The sequence below is a fragment of the Hirundo rustica genome, chromosome 12 (genome assembly GCF_015227805.2).
Source record: "Hirundo rustica isolate bHirRus1 chromosome 12, bHirRus1.pri.v3, whole genome shotgun sequence".
Lineage (NCBI taxonomy): Eukaryota > Metazoa > Chordata > Aves > Passeriformes > Hirundinidae > Hirundo > Hirundo rustica.
Genome location: NC_053461.1, coordinates 11889568 through 11904172, shown reverse-complemented (window position 1 = coordinate 11904172; position 14605 = coordinate 11889568). Strand labels below are relative to the sequence as shown.

Here is a 14605-nt window from a genome sequence, read left to right as displayed (position 1 = left end):
CGGTGTGGGTAAGATGGAGTCGGTCGCGCTCGTGGCGCCGGTGACGGCGCTGGAGTTCGCGAGGGACGTGCTGCTGGCGGGTGAGCGCTGGGTCCGGGACGGGGCGGGCGGCGGGGCCAGCGGTGGTGGCTGACGCGGTGTCCCGCAGGTACAGGCCCGGAGGTGGTGGCGTTCCGGCTGAAAGGCGGCGGGCCGGCGGCGGCGGCGGGCCGGCGGAGCGTGCTGCGTGAGGCCAGCGTGCAGGGGCTGCGGGCCGAGCCGGGGCCCGGGCCGGCCACGCGAGTAGCGGTCTTCGGCGGGCGCCGGCTCGCAGTGCTGGCGGTGCGGCACGGCGGAGCGGGCGGCGGGCCCCGGCTGGTGGCGTGCGGCGGCGGGGCCGCGCGCGAGCTCGGGGCGCGGGTATGGGAGGCGCGGTGGGCGGCGGGCGGGCGGCTGGCGCTGGCGCTGGGCAGCGGGACCGTGGCGCTCTACGAGTGGTGGGGCGGCGGGCGCCGGCTGCTGCAGGCGCGCTGTGGCGGGGCCGGGGCGCTGCGCTGCGCCGTGCTGGCGGGGGTTGGTTGGGCGCGGCTGGCGCTAGCGGCCGGCACGGCGACGGGGGCCGTGGTGGTGTGGCGGGCGGCGGCGGCGACGGCCCCGCGGCGTGAGCTGCGCGGGCACCGGGGCGCGGTGCTGGCGCTCTGCTACGCGGCGTCGCGGGGGCTGCTCGCCTCCGCCTCCGAAGACCGCAGCGTGCGGCTCTGGGCCGTCGGCGAGTTGGGCGGCGGGGACGGGTCCGGCGCCTGCCTGCTGGTGTGCTACGGGCACGGGGCGCGAGTGGCCGCCGTGGTGCTGCGGGGGCCGCTCCCGGTCAGCGCCGGGGAGGACGGCGCGTGCCTGGAGTGGGGCGACGGCGGCGGCGTGCGGCGGGCGCGGCGCGGGCACCGCGGGGCCCTGCGCTCCCTGGCCTTGCGCCCCGCCGGCGGCCGCCTGGCCACGGGCGGCGACGACGGTGGCGTCCGGCTCTGGCAGCCCCGCCGGGCGGCCGCGGAGACGGTCTCCGCCGTTGTGGCGCTGGGGGCCCCGGAGCGGCCGCGGGCCGTGCTGCTGGTGGGGCCGGGGCAGGTGCTGGCGCTGGGCGAGGCCGGCGGGCTGGCGACGTTCGAGGTGGCTCGGATGCGCTGGGCGCCGGTGCTGCACCCCACCGCCGGCGGGCCCCGCGCCGTACTGGCGGCCGCCCCACTGCACGGATGCGATGAGACGCTCTGCGCCCTGGGCGGCGGCGACGGTCGCCTCCTCCTTTTCGCCTTGAGCCGCCCCGGGGCCGCCGCCGACCTCAGGCCGTTCGAGGGGCCCGTGCACAGGCTAAGCTGGACCCCTCGTCCCGGGCTGCCCCTCGACACTGCTGCTGCCCTTCTCGCCTCCGGGCCCGACGGGGAGATGCTCTGGCTGGACGTCACGCACCGCCCCGGGCAGGCACCCTGGGTGCAGCTAAGGGGTCGATACCTGCTGCCCCCGTGCAAGCAGCGCTGGCACACCTGTGCTGCCTTCCTGCCTCAGGAAGGGCTCCTGGTCTGCGGGGACCGCCGGGGCTCCCTCATCCTCTTCCCTTGTAGCAGCTCCTCGGAGTGTGCTGCAGAAAGCACCAGCATTGACAATGGTGGTACTGACATTGTTGAGGATTCCAGCAATGAGTCGGAGCCCTCTTGTTTGTTGCACAAAGGGGCTCTTCCTCTTCAGTCCCCGGTGTCAGTGCTCTTCGGACTCCATGGGAAGACAGGAGTTACCTCGGTGACCATCCACAGGAGCTACATTTACAGCACTGGCCGGGATGGTGTCTACCGCCAGCTCCGCCTGCAGGAACAGCAGCTGGAGGTCCTGCAGAAGCACAGGCCCTGCAAAGGCCTGCAGTGGATCGAGGAGCTGCGCTTTGCCTTGGATGGGGACCTGCTTGTGCTGGGCTTTCACGCTGACAATTTTGTGGTGTGGAGCAGCAGGACTGGTGAAAACATCCACTGCATCCCTTGTGGGGGCGGGCACCGGTCCTGGAGCTACTGCAGCAGCCCCTTGGCCGAGGTGTTTGCCTTCATCAAGTCTGGGGATGTGATGCTGTACCACCGTGCGGCCGAGCCCTGCGAGCAGCAAGTGCTGCTGCCATCCCTGCACGGGCGGGAGATCACCTGCGTGCGGCGCCTGGGGGCCGTGCAGGTGGCCAGCCGTGCCACCTTTAATGTGTTTGTCACCGGCAGTGAGGACACCACGGCCTGTGTCCTGGTGCTCAGTGAGAACTCTCGGGCAGCTGTGCCCCTTGCCCGCCTAAGTGACCACATTTCCAGCGTGAGGACGTTGGCACTCGCCATGGGACCTGGAGATGAGGGCTTGTCTGCCCTGCTCTTCTCTGCAGGTGGCCGCGCACAGATTGAGTGCTACCGGCTGCTGTGCTCTGGGGACACAGCATCTGAGAGTGCAGTGGCCTGCCAGGTCACACACGTGGCCTCCCACCGGCTGGACAAGCACTGGGAGCGGAAGAAGAACAGGCATAAGCTTGTCAAGATGAACCCAGAGACGAGGTGATGCTCAGGGACTGCCCAAGGCAGGGTTAGTAGTGATCACAGTGTGGGTGGGTGTTGGGAACTCCATGGGCCTCCACTGGAATACCTGCTCTGTGCAGCTGCAGATGCAGCTGAGGCAGACAGGAACAGCGTGGCTTCATGTGTGATCCCTGGTGTACAGTGCCCTGTGGGCCTCAAGGGGCTTTTGGTGTTAGAGAAGGGCTCGGGGCTGCTCTCCTAGGCCACCCACCTCCATGGGCCCACAGAGGTGTTGGTGAGTGTTGTGTCTTTGCTGCAGGTACATGTCTCTGTCAGTTGTGCCTGGGACCAGCACCAAGCAGCTGCCAACACCCTGGAAGTTCCTGGCTGCTGCCTGCAGTGATGGATCAGTCCGGTGAGGAGCCATCATGAGGCCTGACAGGGAGAATGGAGCTGGTGATGGTAGCAGAACAGGTTCCACACAGGAGGCTGCTGCCGTGGATGTGGCCTGCTCTGAGCTGGGCATAAGATAGTGCATGGTGGGAAATGGGGCAGTGGTGCCAGAAGCTCCTACTCTCACACAGCCAACTGCCCTCTGCTCCATTACAGGATCTTTGGGCTGCTGGAGGCTGCCCAGAAGTTGGTGCTGGTGGCAGAGTCATTTCACCACCAGCGCTGTGTGCTGAAGGTGGAGGCGTTCCTGCACACATGGGCAGGAGGGGAGAGGTGAGCCCTGAATCCTGGCCTGCAACCAGCGGGCTCTGGGGAGAAACATTTGTCCTCACAGGGATGGCAACTCAGTAGGCAGAGGGAAGGGAGAAGCTAATCCCTGGGGGCTGTTCTGACTCTTCCACGGATCTCAGTGGAGCCCTCAGGGCTGCAGCCAGAGACTCCCCCTACACCCCCCATTCTAGGAGACATCTCCTGTGCAGTGCAGCCACTGATGGCAGCATTGCCTTCTGGGACATCACGGGCCCCATCATGGATGCGGTGGATGCCCTGCATCGAGCAGAGGGGGAGATGCAGCTCTTGGGTGAGTGCTGCTGCCCAACAGCTCTTCTGCTCCCTCTAAGGTGAGCGTTGCTCTCCTGACCAAACCTGTTTACCCAGCCTTGGCAGCCCCACTGGTCACCATCATGGCCCACAGCTGCGGCGTGAACAGCCTTCACATCCGCGAGACACCCGAGGGACGGTACCTGGTGGCCAGCGGCAGTGATGATGGCTCCATCCATGTCTGCCTGCTGGAGGTAGCCCTGGGCAGGGGTGAGGCCGCAGCAGGGACCAGCCTGCAGGTCCTGGAGCGGGTGTCCAGGCCCTGTGCCCACGCTGCCCACGTGACGGGGATCCGGGTGCTGCGGCCAGACCTGCTGCTCTCTGCCTCAGTGGACCAGCGCCTGACGCTGTGGAACCAGCGCCAGGGCAAGCTGGTTCCCCTCAGCACCACCTTCTTCCACGTGCCTGACCTAGCCGAGATGGACTGCTGGGAGGAGGTGGAGGCCGGGGGCGAGCTGCGGTACTACTGCGTGCTCTGTGGGCAGGGCCTGGAAATGTTGTGTGGCACAGCCTCCTCCAAACCTCCTCCACAAGAGGGTCCCCAGTAAAGGGGCAGGTGTGTGACACATCCAGGTCCCTGCCTGCATTTGGAGGGCACTCTGCACTTGGGCTCTGCCCATCACTGTGGCCCCTGCCCTGTCCTGAGAGAACAGGCATGCTTGCCTCCTTTAGGCACATGCCATGGTTGTGGTGCTCAAGACCAGTGGTCTCTGGGAAGAAGGCAGATGTGATCCCTCCTGGACAAGCCTGGGGCTTCCCCATGCAGTAAAGAAGTGGGGTTGTTGGTCCCTGCTGCCCAAGAGCAGCTCTTCCTCTCCAAGGTGTGAAGGACCCATGTTGGATTTCCAGTCTTGGTCTCGGAGAGGAACGTTGCTTGGGAGAGCACTGAGGATGTAGCCTGGCCCTCGGAGCTTGAGAGCGGCAGGAGGCCAGGAAGGATCAGGCACTGGTGTGACACGTGGTGGGCTACAGCTTTGTGTGTCCTGGGGCAGGGCCCTGTGTGACAGTCCTGATACTGCAGTGCTGAAATGCACAGGGACACTGGTCCTCCACAGCAGTGCCCTGTGGCATGAGGGGTGGCTGGGCTGCCCACAAATGTCACCCCCCTCAGGTCAAGTGGGTTATTCCTGCACAGCAGCAGGACCCAGGACAGTCAGACCAAAACAAGGACAAACAACCCTGAGGTCAGACACAACAGAGAATTTGTCCAGCAACAAATGTATTAGACCCCAGTACTGGGACCTGGCTCACCGCCCAACAGGAGCCTGGAGCCTCAGGAGCTCCCTGCCAGCAAGGAGCACCCTTCAATAAACTTTTGAGGGAAGTGAAGTTGGCATCTGTCTGGCTTTGTGGGGACTGGTCCCTGGTGCCACCTCCCCAGTACTCCCAGCCCAGCTCCTGGGGTGCCACAGGAGCCCTTTTCTCTTCTGCTGGTGTGGATGTGGAGGGGCATCCATGTCCCACACTAGGCACAGCTGCAGAGAGCACAGACCAATCCCCAAACACCTTGGGCCAGGTGTGGGGTTGAACTGTACCTTTCCTGCCACGGGGGCAGCCCCTCGCCCTGCCAGGAGCATGGTCCCTGTTCTCCCCCCACAGCATGTGGTGTGTAGGTGACTCACACCAGGGTACAGCTCTTCAGGGGTGGCTCAGATCTGGCTGAGAGGAGGGAGGTGCAGGGTTGCCAGTGCGCTGTGGAACACATCCCTCACTGCTCCCAGCAGCTGGAGGCGGGCAAACATCTGATCAAAGAGATGAGGGAACGGCTCCTGCAGGGAGCAAGGAGGCAGCTTGGAGCTGGTCCTGTAGGCATTGCTGCCTCTGCACACTTGGAGGATGGGACAGGGAGCCATCACACCACTGGCACCATTCCCCACATGGCAGCCCCCAAGTGCAATGCAGCCCCAAAAGGACTGCAGGGGCGCAAGGCTGCAGGCTGGGACACCTAACTCACCCCCAGGATGTGCACCCGGTTGTAATAGGAGCTGAAATCCATGCTGAGCTGGATCAGGAATTTGCACACCTGTAAGGCAGAGACATTCTCATGGCACAGTGAATTCTGGCTGGTCTTTGGCCCTCACCTATCCCAAGCAGAGCAGAAATGCCCCAGGGGCATTGCAATCTATTCTGTCAGCACCTGCTGGCATGGAGCTTTGCCCTGGGCTGGGACTGCTGGAGCAGCATCCATGGATGCTATGGCACATGGCACTTACTGTCTCTGTGCTGGCAGTGATCCGGATCCCCTTGGAGGGTGGGGGCAGCTGTGCTGCCTGCTGCAGGACTTCAGGGAAGGGCAGGAGATAATTGAAGAGCAGGAGCCATTCGCCCTATGAAGGGATTACTTGTCTCAGTGTCAGATCCTCCCGGGCCAGAAGCATTTATCACCAGAGCCCTCCATTCCTCCTCCCAGGGTGCACAGATCTCCCCATTCCTCCGCTCAGCACTCACCTCTTCTCGGAGGCAGGAGAAGTTCAGTTCAGACACTGGTGGCAGAGGTGGATAAGTGCCTGAAAGCAGGGAGACTGTTGTATCCAGAGAAATCCCTGTGGCCCCAGGAGAGGCTGTCAGAGGAGGGTGGTGGGGCTGGTGCTCACCCTGCTCCACAGCCCGCTGGAAGGCGTTGAAGAGCGTGGCCAGTCGGGCACAGTTGTACATTACAAAGGCACCGCTCTTCGTTCCCTTTGTGGAGATGCTGTTGTTCTCCAGGTCCAGGGTGATCTGAGGGCAGGGAGAAATCACAGTCCAGGCTGCTCAGCACAGATCCACTCTGCTGTTCCCACAACCAGCCAGCCCTGGCCTGGCTCCGTGCAAGCCGCTGTCCTACCTGACTCCGGTGAGCAGTGCTCAGCATCTCAAACTTGATGGCAGCCACTGTCAAGGCATCAATCACCTCTGTCCAGGCCTCATCTGTGGAGAACGCAGGTGCCATCATGCACAGCTTGCTGCATTCCAGCATACTGATATCTCCAGCACCCAGGCAGGACACCCCTGCCAGGACCAGGTAGTAGCTGAGGACCACCACGGCGCTGGCCCTGGCTCCCATCAGAGGGATTGCTCTGTGCCAGTGTCCTGGACCATTAGATGCCTTCCCAAAGCAAGGGCAGCACCTGGCTTGATCCTGGAGGGGAGAAGGGGCACCCTGCAGGGGTGCAGCCACCCCTGGCTGTGGACTCATGGAAGCAATGAAGATGGGAAGGAGCAGCATCCTTGCATGGAGCCCCAGAGCAAACTCTCACCTTGAGCAAGCTCCCCATACTTTATCACAGAGGCTTCATACATCTGGCGCTTTCGGAGCCTGGGAGAAACGCAGACAAAGCCACCCACTGTGGGCTGAGCTGGCCCACAGGGAGCCTTAGCAGGAAAGAAAGCAGCAGATGCCTTCCACACCAACTTACTGGAAGTACTGGTCAGCCCCAATGGGCGATGAGGGGTTGGTCACCTTCACTGGCCCACAGACAAGGTGTTTCTGAAAGACAGAGAGGCTGAGGCTGGGAACTGAGTGAAATCCAGCCGTTTTAAACCTAGTCATGAGCCAAGGATGGATGCTGGGGGCCACATCGAGGAGGGTCAGAGGTTGCTCTTGCTCACCTGCAAAGCTGTGTGGGCTCCCAGATCCAAAATCCTCCAGAGCACATCCAGCTGCTGCTGCTGGAATTCCTCCTCACAGTTCACCACATGCACAATGCTGCAGCAACTGCTCTGGCCTTTGGCCTGCAGCAGAGCACAACAGGGAGCTCAATCCTATTGCCTGGCAAAAGGGAAGGACGCTTAGGAAGCGAGGGGCAGGCAGTGCCATGGGGTCACTCACTGGGCACTGCAAAACAGCTTCCTGCAGCTCAGCCAAGGACCGGAGTGTCCCCTCTGTCACTGAAAGAAGGAGGGACACACAGTGGGACATGGCGTTCTCCACCCACCATCCCACACCATTGGGTCTGCCCCAGGCTCAAACCAGACTGAAGAGGAACAAGAGGGGAAAGCTATTTGTGTCCACCCCACCCCCTTATATTTGTTAAAAAACAGCTGAAAGGAAACAGGCTTATTTGCACTCATTCTACCCCTGCTACCACACCTGAGCTATTGTATACATGAAGCTCACCAAGAAGCACATCTAGATTGGGGTCGTAGCCCAACAAGCCCTGCTGCTCCATGAAACTTTTCAGGTGCACCTTACAGATGACAGCCTCGGCTGTGCCCAGCCCCTGCTCACAGGCTGCGGCACAGGGGCACCGGCCCAGCACTGCTTTCAAGGCCGAGACGGTGTCAGTGAGGGACGAGCCACCGCAGTCAGAGGGCCACTGGATGCGGAGCTGCCGCAGGACATCCCAGCTCCTCTCCTCGCTGAGGGCAGGGACCAGGCGGACGTCCACCCTGCAAGACAGAGCGAGGCAGGCGCTGGGAGCGGCGGGCCCTGTGGCGAGGGGCCGGGAGCAGGACGGGATGGAGGCACTCACCCCTGGGCACGCAGCAGCTGGGCCAGGTGGTCGGCCAGAAGGACGGAGCGCAGGTGGCGGGGCTGCAGAGCGGCGGGGCTGCGCAGGGCCGGGCAGTGCAGCACCACACAGCCCGTCCGCGTCCCCGCCGCGGTGGGGGCCGGGCCCGGCAGAGGACCCAGCAGGCGCTGGAAGGCCTCAGGGCGCCGCACCTGCACCTCTAGTCCCGCCGCCGTCTGCCGGCAAACCCGCAGCGGCAGCACTGCTGGGCCCCGCAGCGACGACACCGCCGACACGGCCTCGGGGGGCACCTGCGGGCGGAGGGCGAGGAGGGGTCCGGGCTGCACGTGCACAGGGCAGCTCCGCTCCCGGCCCCATCAAACAGTTCCCGCAAATCCCCGCTCCCGACCGAGGCCTGCCCACGCCGCCGCGGCCTACCTGCCCGCCGGGAAAGGCGGCGCTCAGCGCGGCCCGCGGCGCCAAGAAATCCCGGTGGCGCAGGTTGCGGGCGCCGCTCTCCTTCACCCAGAGCGCGGCGGGCCGCCCAAGGGCCTCGTTCAGCGCCCGCAGCGTCGCCGCCACCCCCGGGCGGCCCTCGCCCATCTCCATGGGAGCCCGGCCGCCGCTTCCGCAACCGCGACCGGATGTGACATCCCGCCTCGCCCTGCCGGCAGACGGCCGCCGCGTTGCGCGCCGCGCTCCCGGGCGGCCATCTTGGTCGCGGGCGGGTAGGCCGGGCAGGGCGGCCATCTTGGGGGTCGGGCGCGGAGCCACCATGGTGGGTGTGGCGGGCAGCGGGCGCTGCCATGATGGGTGTGTTAGGTCAGGAACGCGGGGCTGCAACCGGGCACCCCAAATGGTCCGAGAGGGTCTCAGTTCTGTTCAGCCTCACACCAGCAGGGCCATGGTGTCACCCTGAGGGGCACAGGCATGGTCCCCTCTTCTCCCACACTAGGGAGCCCAGATTTAACCCCTCAAGAACAGAGTGGGAGCAGGAGCCAGAGGCTGTGCCGGGGTCAGAGAGGCCTGGGCAGAAACGGGCTGTGGGCATGGCCCAGCCCGGAGCACAGCCTACTGGTCCCTGGGCTGTTGGGGACAGCAAGGAGCCTGGGAGCAGGTCCAGCAGCCTGAACTGTGGTGGGAAGAGAGGTTTGGATGTGCTGGAGTATGTGAGGCAGACCCCAGGTGTGGGCATGGTGTCACTGGCAGACCCTGTCTGGCCAGTCCAGCCTGTCCACCACAAGCCCCAGGATTTGACTGGGCTGTGACACGATGGCTGAGGAACAGCAGCAGCACCCATGTGCACCCAGCATGGGCTCTGCATGGCACAGCCATGAGCAGCTCTGGGTGCACACCCTGCGATGTTCTCCTGGCCCAGTGGGCTGCTCTCCTCTCCTGTCCAGCACATGAGCAGTGTTCCGCTTATCAGCCCCAAGGAAGAAGGAAGTGGGAGTGATTAGATCACGCCATCATGGTCTTGATTACATCTGCAGAGCTGAGCTGCTGCACAGCAATGGTTGGAGCACAGATCTGGGAGGGCTCACACTGCTGGCCAACTTCCCAGCAAGTGTGCCAGTGGCTGCTGAACTAGGGACAGGGCAAAGAGCCCAGCACACCCCCAGCCCCATGCAGCCCCAGCACCAAGCCTGACTGACAGGGAGAAGGAAGCACCAAACCCCACCACAACAGGGAGCTAGGGACCTCCCCCTCTGCTGTGCCCTTCCTCCTCTCCCCGCACAGACGGGGGCGGGGAACCTCTGCCCGCAGGGCCCAAACTGGTTCCTCCAGGGCTTGTGTGCATGGGGGAAAAGGAGGGGGGGAGCAGGGCGAGGGCAGATCCTGCTGTATGGGCTCTTCCAGGAATGCAACAACTCATTTTGGGGCTCCTCAGGCAGCTCCTCCAGGGCTGCGGTCCACAGCCAGTGAGAATCTGCAGCCCCAGGGCAGGAATGAGAACACGTCCCCCAGCTGTGCCATGGTGCGGTGCTCCCTGCACCACCCACAGCCAAGAGGTGATCTGAGAATTGCTGCTCACACCAGACCAACTGCTGACTGTCCGCAGGGCAGGAGCTGCTCAGGACCCCTGCCCGGCCACGGGGACTTGGTGGATCTTGTGTGGACCCACCTCGAGGTGGGTCCAGGCTGGATCCTCCACATCCCCAGAGTGTCCCCGCAGGCCGCCCACGTGGGCCCTGGCAGCGCAGTGGCCTGGGGAGGGCTCTCGGAGGCGCCGAAAGAGCTTTGGAAAGACACGACATCCCCGATGGCTCTCTGGCTGCCCGCTCAGCGGGAGTGATCGTGTCATTCCAAAGCCATCTCTCTCCGGGGGTTGGTTCCTGCCCACCCCTGCAGGCACTGGGGTGTTGCGGGGCCCAGGGAGAGCCGGCATGGGCAGGAAGTTTGGCAGTATCACATAGCCTGCGCCACCGTGGTGCAGAGGACCACATCCACCCTGCGGCCAAGCAGCCATGCTCCCCACACTCTCCCAGGAAGCCAGCTGTTACTTTTAGCTCCTGGGGGCACAAGAAACAGAAGAGCCCCCAGCCCTCTGCAGGGGCTGGGCCACGGTGATCCCCCCCATCCCGACACCACCCTTCTTCTGGTGTGGCCCCAGGCACTGCCCCAGCCCCAGGAGGGGTTGGAGTGGCACACGTGGCTCTCGCCCAGCACAGGGTGGTGGCCAGGGGTGGGGGGCGTGTGGGGCGAGGCGGTGGCGGGAGCGCGGGTAACGAAACCCCAGGGCAGCTGGGCACAGCGGGAACAGCTGCTTTTGGGATTCCGTTGCCCGCGCTGGCGCTGCAGAGGGATGGGCACGGGCACCACGGCCATGCCACCCCAACCCTAGGGCACTCGGAGGGCCAAGAGGGGAGAGGTCGACTTACCGGCGGGGACCGGGGTGGAGGACATGCGTGGGCGCCACTGCCGGGCCGCTGTGATCGGGGGTGCCGGCGGAGACCGGGGTTGCGCTGCCGGCTCCCCCCGCGCCGCGGGCCGGGTGCCAAGGGGAGGGCGGCACGGCCGAGCCAAAAGGAAACGGCTCCGAACAAAGCCCCGGTGCGGCTGGAGCAAGTGGTGCCAGCCCATCAGCCCCCGACGGGGCCCGGAAACACGAGCCGTCCCCGAGGGAGGGCACCTGCCCCGGCACCTGCGCCCAGAGGCGGAACGGCCCGGTCCGGCCCCGCCGCTGCCAGCGCCTCCACCCCCCGGCCCCGGCGAGGAGCCCTCGGCACCGCCACGGGGGGAATTCAAACCGCGTGGGGAACTCCACCGGACCCATGCGGAGCTCTCGCGGTGCCGCCCGGGGATCCCTGGGACCCTGCGCCGGCCAAGGCTGCCGGCTGTGGGAATTCCTAATGCCTCCGGCACGGCACGGTGGCGGGAAATGTTCCGCCGCCGCTGCCGGGGAGCTTCCCGGTGGCCCTCGCAATGTGAGGCTATGGCTGGCCCCGGGTGGGTGACACAGGTAGGGGACGTTCGTCCCCTGTCCCAGGGCACCTCTGAGCCCGCGGTGCCACCGGCCTCACCGAGCGCGGCAGGAGGAGAGGGGAGGGTGCAGCGGGAAGTCCCGGCGGCGGCTCGGGGGGCTCTGCCGCGACTGGCAACAGCCGCCCGCAGTGGGGCACGCGGGGAACCGGGACGCCGTGCCGAGCCTGGGACAGCCCCGGGGCACCGGCGGGGCCGGGCCGGGAGCGCAGCCGAGACCCGGGCCCGCTCCCTCCCGCCCGGGGAGCCGCCCGCTCCCCTCTCACCTCCGGCCCCGCAGCCTTCGGCACAGCAGCCCGGGCCGGTCCGCAGCCCCTCCCGGCGGCCGGGTCGGGGAGGCTCCAGCGGGACACCCCGCACCCCGCTCCCGCCGTGCCGTGCCGCTCCCGCCCCGCCGCCGGCCGCTTTCGGTTTCGCTCCGCGCCCGCCTGGGCTCCGCAAGTCGGGGCGCGCCCGGGCCCGGAGGCAGCGGGTGTGTAAGTGTCGCTGCCCTCCCGCCCCTCGGGACCCGCGGGCGGGGGGACCCCGAGGGCTCCCCGGGAGCCCCGGTCCGACCCCGCTCCCGCGGTGGCGCTGTCCCGAGCCCGGCCGCCGGGGGGCGGTAGCGGCGGGGGCGGGGCCGCTCGGCGGTTCCGGCGGTGTCGCGGCCATGGCGGCGGTGGCGGCGCTGCGGCGGATCGTGCCGGCGGCGGGGCGGGCGGTGGGCAGGTAACCGGCACCGGCAACCGGTACCGCGGCTGCCCTGCGACCGGGGGAGGTGCCCGTAGGATGCCACAGGGTCTCCGGGGAGTGCCCGTGCGTCCCACGCGTCCCAGCTGCTCACTGTCCCCGCAGAGCGCCGTGCCGGGGTCACCGGCTCACGCCGGCGGATGATGAGATGTACCAGCGGACGCGGGTGATGGTGCTGGAGCCGGAGTCCCCCAACATCATGTTCATCGAGGGCTACAGCACTCGCGGCTTCACCATCAGCGGAGACGTGGTGGTGGGGCCCTGCGCCGTCCTGCCCCGCAGCATCCTCCAGTGGAACGTGAGTGCCCGGCGGTGGGGCGGGGGCTGCCGGTCCCCGCCGCGCACCGGCGGCAGTTCCCTTCAACGCCCGCCGTGTCCCCGCAGGTTGGCTCCCACCGGGACATCTCGCACGAGAGTCTGTCTCTGTTCCGACTGCTGGAGCCCCAGATAGGTACGCGGGGCAGGAGGGGTGCAGCGTTCGGGCTCCTGTCGGGGTGGCTGTGCGGGAGCCATTGGTCCCTGCAGGAAGGACAGATCTGGGCCGAGGCAGCTCGAATGCTGCCCTGCCCACCCTTGTCGTGCCCTGGTTGCAGAGATCCTGGTGCTGGGCACAGGGGACAGGGTGGAGCGGCTCCACCCCATCATGCTGAAACAGCTGCGGGAATGCGGGATTGCTGTGGAGGTGCAGGACACGGTAAGGAAGGGTGAGCACAGGCAGCACCCCATTGAAAGGGAGGAGAGGGTCATGTACCTTGTGGGGAAGAACCGAGTCTCCGTTCCGAGGGCCAGAGCTTTGCTCACTCCCTTTTCTATTCACAGGCGAATGCGTGTGCAACCTTCAACTTCCTCATGAATGAAAGGCGCATGGTGGCTGCTGGGCTCATCCCCCCGCGGGGCACCTAGGGGATGTAGGCACTGTCTACCATGCCCATGGGCTGAGTGGTTCTTCCCCTGCCTGCCTGAAGCCCTGAGGGTCAACTCTCAACTGAGAAACGCTCCATAGTGAACTGCAGAGCTGCCGGCTGGGTGATGGCTCTGCACACAGAAGGGCTGTGAAATACATGGGCTTAGCTCTTCCCTGCAGTCCTTGGCTTCTTGTCCTCCCTGCCCAGTCTGGGCTGGGGACTGTAGGGCATAGCACAAGGCTTTGCTGGTGGCACTGCTCCTACAGCCCTGCCGAGGTCATGCCCCACACCTTGACAGCAAGAAACCTCACCTGAGGGAGGGTGAAAGCTGGTGGGGTGAGCTGTACACCCCCGGGCACATCTGGGGCTTCATGAGGCAAATACATGTAAATAGGAAGTACAAGATAATTGTGTGGTGGTTAATGCACAGCACCTTGAGGCTGTAACAAATTGATGGGGCATGCGCTCACCTTGGGCACTGGGCAGCATGTGTGATGGTGGGATGCCATGTGCCAGCAGCTTCCTGAGCACAGCCAGCACCAGCAACCAGTGTGTCCTAGCTGGTGCTGTCTTGGCATGGGCTCTCCTGTGGGGCTTTGTACCACCCCAGCACCGATGTCCCTTGGGCAGTGTTGGTTCAAGGGTGTACACCCCCTCATTGAAGGCTCAGTGCCAGCAGGTCCATGGAAAAGGTTCCTGTCCTGTTCCCCCACTGGTTGGTTCATGATTGGGGATGTGACCCCTGGGGAAGAGAGTACACGTACCTAATGGAAACCTCGTGCTCTGAACTCTGCCACTTTGGCAGGCAAAGGCAGGGGATGCAGCTGCAAGGTTAGGGTGGCTTTGCTTAGTGTCTCAAGTGTGTGACACTGACACTGTGGCATTGTACTGAAGGCTTTGCTTTTAGTGTATAACTCAAATTTGCCATCCCCAAACCACTGATGGTAAACACACTTTTCAGCAGGAGTAACGTGTGGGACATGTACAATTGATACAGGTGTAAAATACCTCTTGGTTCCTGGCATTGCAAGCACAGGTAAACCTGCCAAGCCGGGGAAGTTTGCACTGCTCAGGCCTGCAGAAATGCAGACCAGCTCCTTTATAAGGAGCATTGCCCACCCTCCAGCAAACAATTGCTCTGTTGGAGCCTGGGCAGGTAATCCACAGTGAACAGCCCAAGCGGGTGCAGCCACTGGAAGTGTGGCAGCTGCAAGAGGTTTAGGGGAAGAATGCAGCAGCTGGACCAGGAATGGGAGCCTGCAGCATCCTGCCTACTGCCACAGCTGGGTTTGGCAGTTCCCAGCAGCAGATAATGGCCCTGTAAAACGATTTGCTCTCTTGCCCAGCACCCCAGCCCTTGTTTTCTGCTCTCAGGAAGGATTTTTAAAGAAGCCATACTGTGTTACCCACTCAGCCCTGTCTCAGGGCTCTCCCCTCCCCGTTGCCCTTCACATGCACAGTCCCTTCTGGGGTTATCAGCTGCCTCTGACACGTGGGA

At 64.8% G+C, this 14605-nt stretch overlaps 3 protein-coding genes across 4 annotated transcripts; 2 read left to right on the top strand and 1 right to left on the bottom strand.

Moving 5' to 3' along the window:
• The first annotated feature begins 13 nt into the window (after positions 1-13).
• WDR6 (WD repeat domain 6) lies at positions 14-4725 on the top strand. Its single transcript, XM_040076542.1, has 6 exons — positions 14-80; positions 149-2546; positions 2827-2922; positions 3117-3233; positions 3422-3540; positions 3618-4725. Exons 1-6 carry the CDS (start codon positions 14-16, stop codon positions 4106-4108), a joined length of 3288 nt encoding a protein of 1095 aa, XP_039932476.1. The 3' UTR covers positions 4109-4725.
• On the top strand, positions 59-13285 carry NDUFAF3 (NADH:ubiquinone oxidoreductase complex assembly factor 3). Of its 2 annotated transcripts, none has more exons than XM_040076719.2 (5): positions 59-80; positions 12308-12500; positions 12587-12653; positions 12796-12896; positions 13022-13285. In XM_040076719.2, the coding sequence occupies exons 2-5, from the start codon at positions 12351-12353 to the stop codon at positions 13103-13105; spliced, it is 402 nt and encodes a 133-aa protein (XP_039932653.1). In that variant the 5' UTR covers positions 59-80; positions 12308-12350; the 3' UTR covers positions 13106-13285. The 2 variants fall into 2 exon arrangements, with proteins under 2 accessions (XP_039932653.1, XP_039932652.2); XM_040076718.2 differs by lacking the exon at positions 59-80 and adding an exon at positions 12117-12181.
• DALRD3 (DALR anticodon binding domain containing 3) lies at positions 4763-8601 on the bottom strand. The gene is made up of 13 exons (XM_040076717.1): positions 8429-8601; positions 8012-8301; positions 7657-7928; positions 7369-7427; positions 7149-7271; positions 6956-7026; positions 6797-6855; positions 6385-6467; positions 6155-6278; positions 6009-6067; positions 5774-5887; positions 5515-5583; positions 4763-5329 (listed from the first exon to the last, which is right to left on the bottom strand). Exons 1-13 carry the CDS (start codon positions 8597-8599, stop codon positions 5210-5212), a joined length of 1614 nt encoding a protein of 537 aa, XP_039932651.1. The 5' UTR covers positions 8600-8601; the 3' UTR covers positions 4763-5209.
• Positions 13286-14605: the final 1320 nt, after the last annotated feature.

What these genes read in the sequence shown, in the direction of transcription:
- WDR6 (XM_040076542.1), top strand. Translation starts at nt 14, where the DNA reads ATGGAGTCGGTCGCGCTCGTGGCGCCGGTGACGGCGCTGGAGTTCGCG. An exon ending in GAGGGACGTGCTGCTGGCGG is followed by an intron (nt 81 to 148) that starts GTGAGCGCTGGG and finishes GGTGTCCCGCAG; the next exon opens with GTACAGGCCCGGAGGTGGTG. An exon ending in AAGATGAACCCAGAGACGAG is followed by an intron (nt 2,547 to 2,826) that starts GTGATGCTCAGG and finishes TCTTTGCTGCAG; the next exon opens with GTACATGTCTCTGTCAGTTG.
- DALRD3 (XM_040076717.1), bottom strand. Translation starts at nt 8,599, where the DNA reads ATGGAGATGGGCGAGGGCCGCCCGGGGGTGGCGGCGACGCTGCGGGCG. An exon ending in AAGCTGTTTTGCAGTGCCCA is followed by an intron (nt 7,272 to 7,368) that starts GTGAGTGACCCC and finishes GCTCTGCTGCAG; the next exon opens with GCCAAAGGCCAGAGCAGTTG. An exon ending in GCACTGCTCACCGGAGTCAG is followed by an intron (nt 6,279 to 6,384) that starts GTAGGACAGCGG and finishes CCCTGCCCTCAG; the next exon opens with ATCACCCTGGACCTGGAGAA.
- NDUFAF3 (XM_040076718.2), top strand. Translation starts at nt 12,123, where the DNA reads ATGGCGGCGGTGGCGGCGCTGCGGCGGATCGTGCCGGCGGCGGGGCGG. An exon ending in GCAGCATCCTCCAGTGGAAC is followed by an intron (nt 12,501 to 12,586) that starts GTGAGTGCCCGG and finishes GTGTCCCCGCAG; the next exon opens with GTTGGCTCCCACCGGGACAT. An exon ending in CTGTGGAGGTGCAGGACACG is followed by an intron (nt 12,897 to 13,021) that starts GTAAGGAAGGGT and finishes TTCTATTCACAG; the next exon opens with GCGAATGCGTGTGCAACCTT.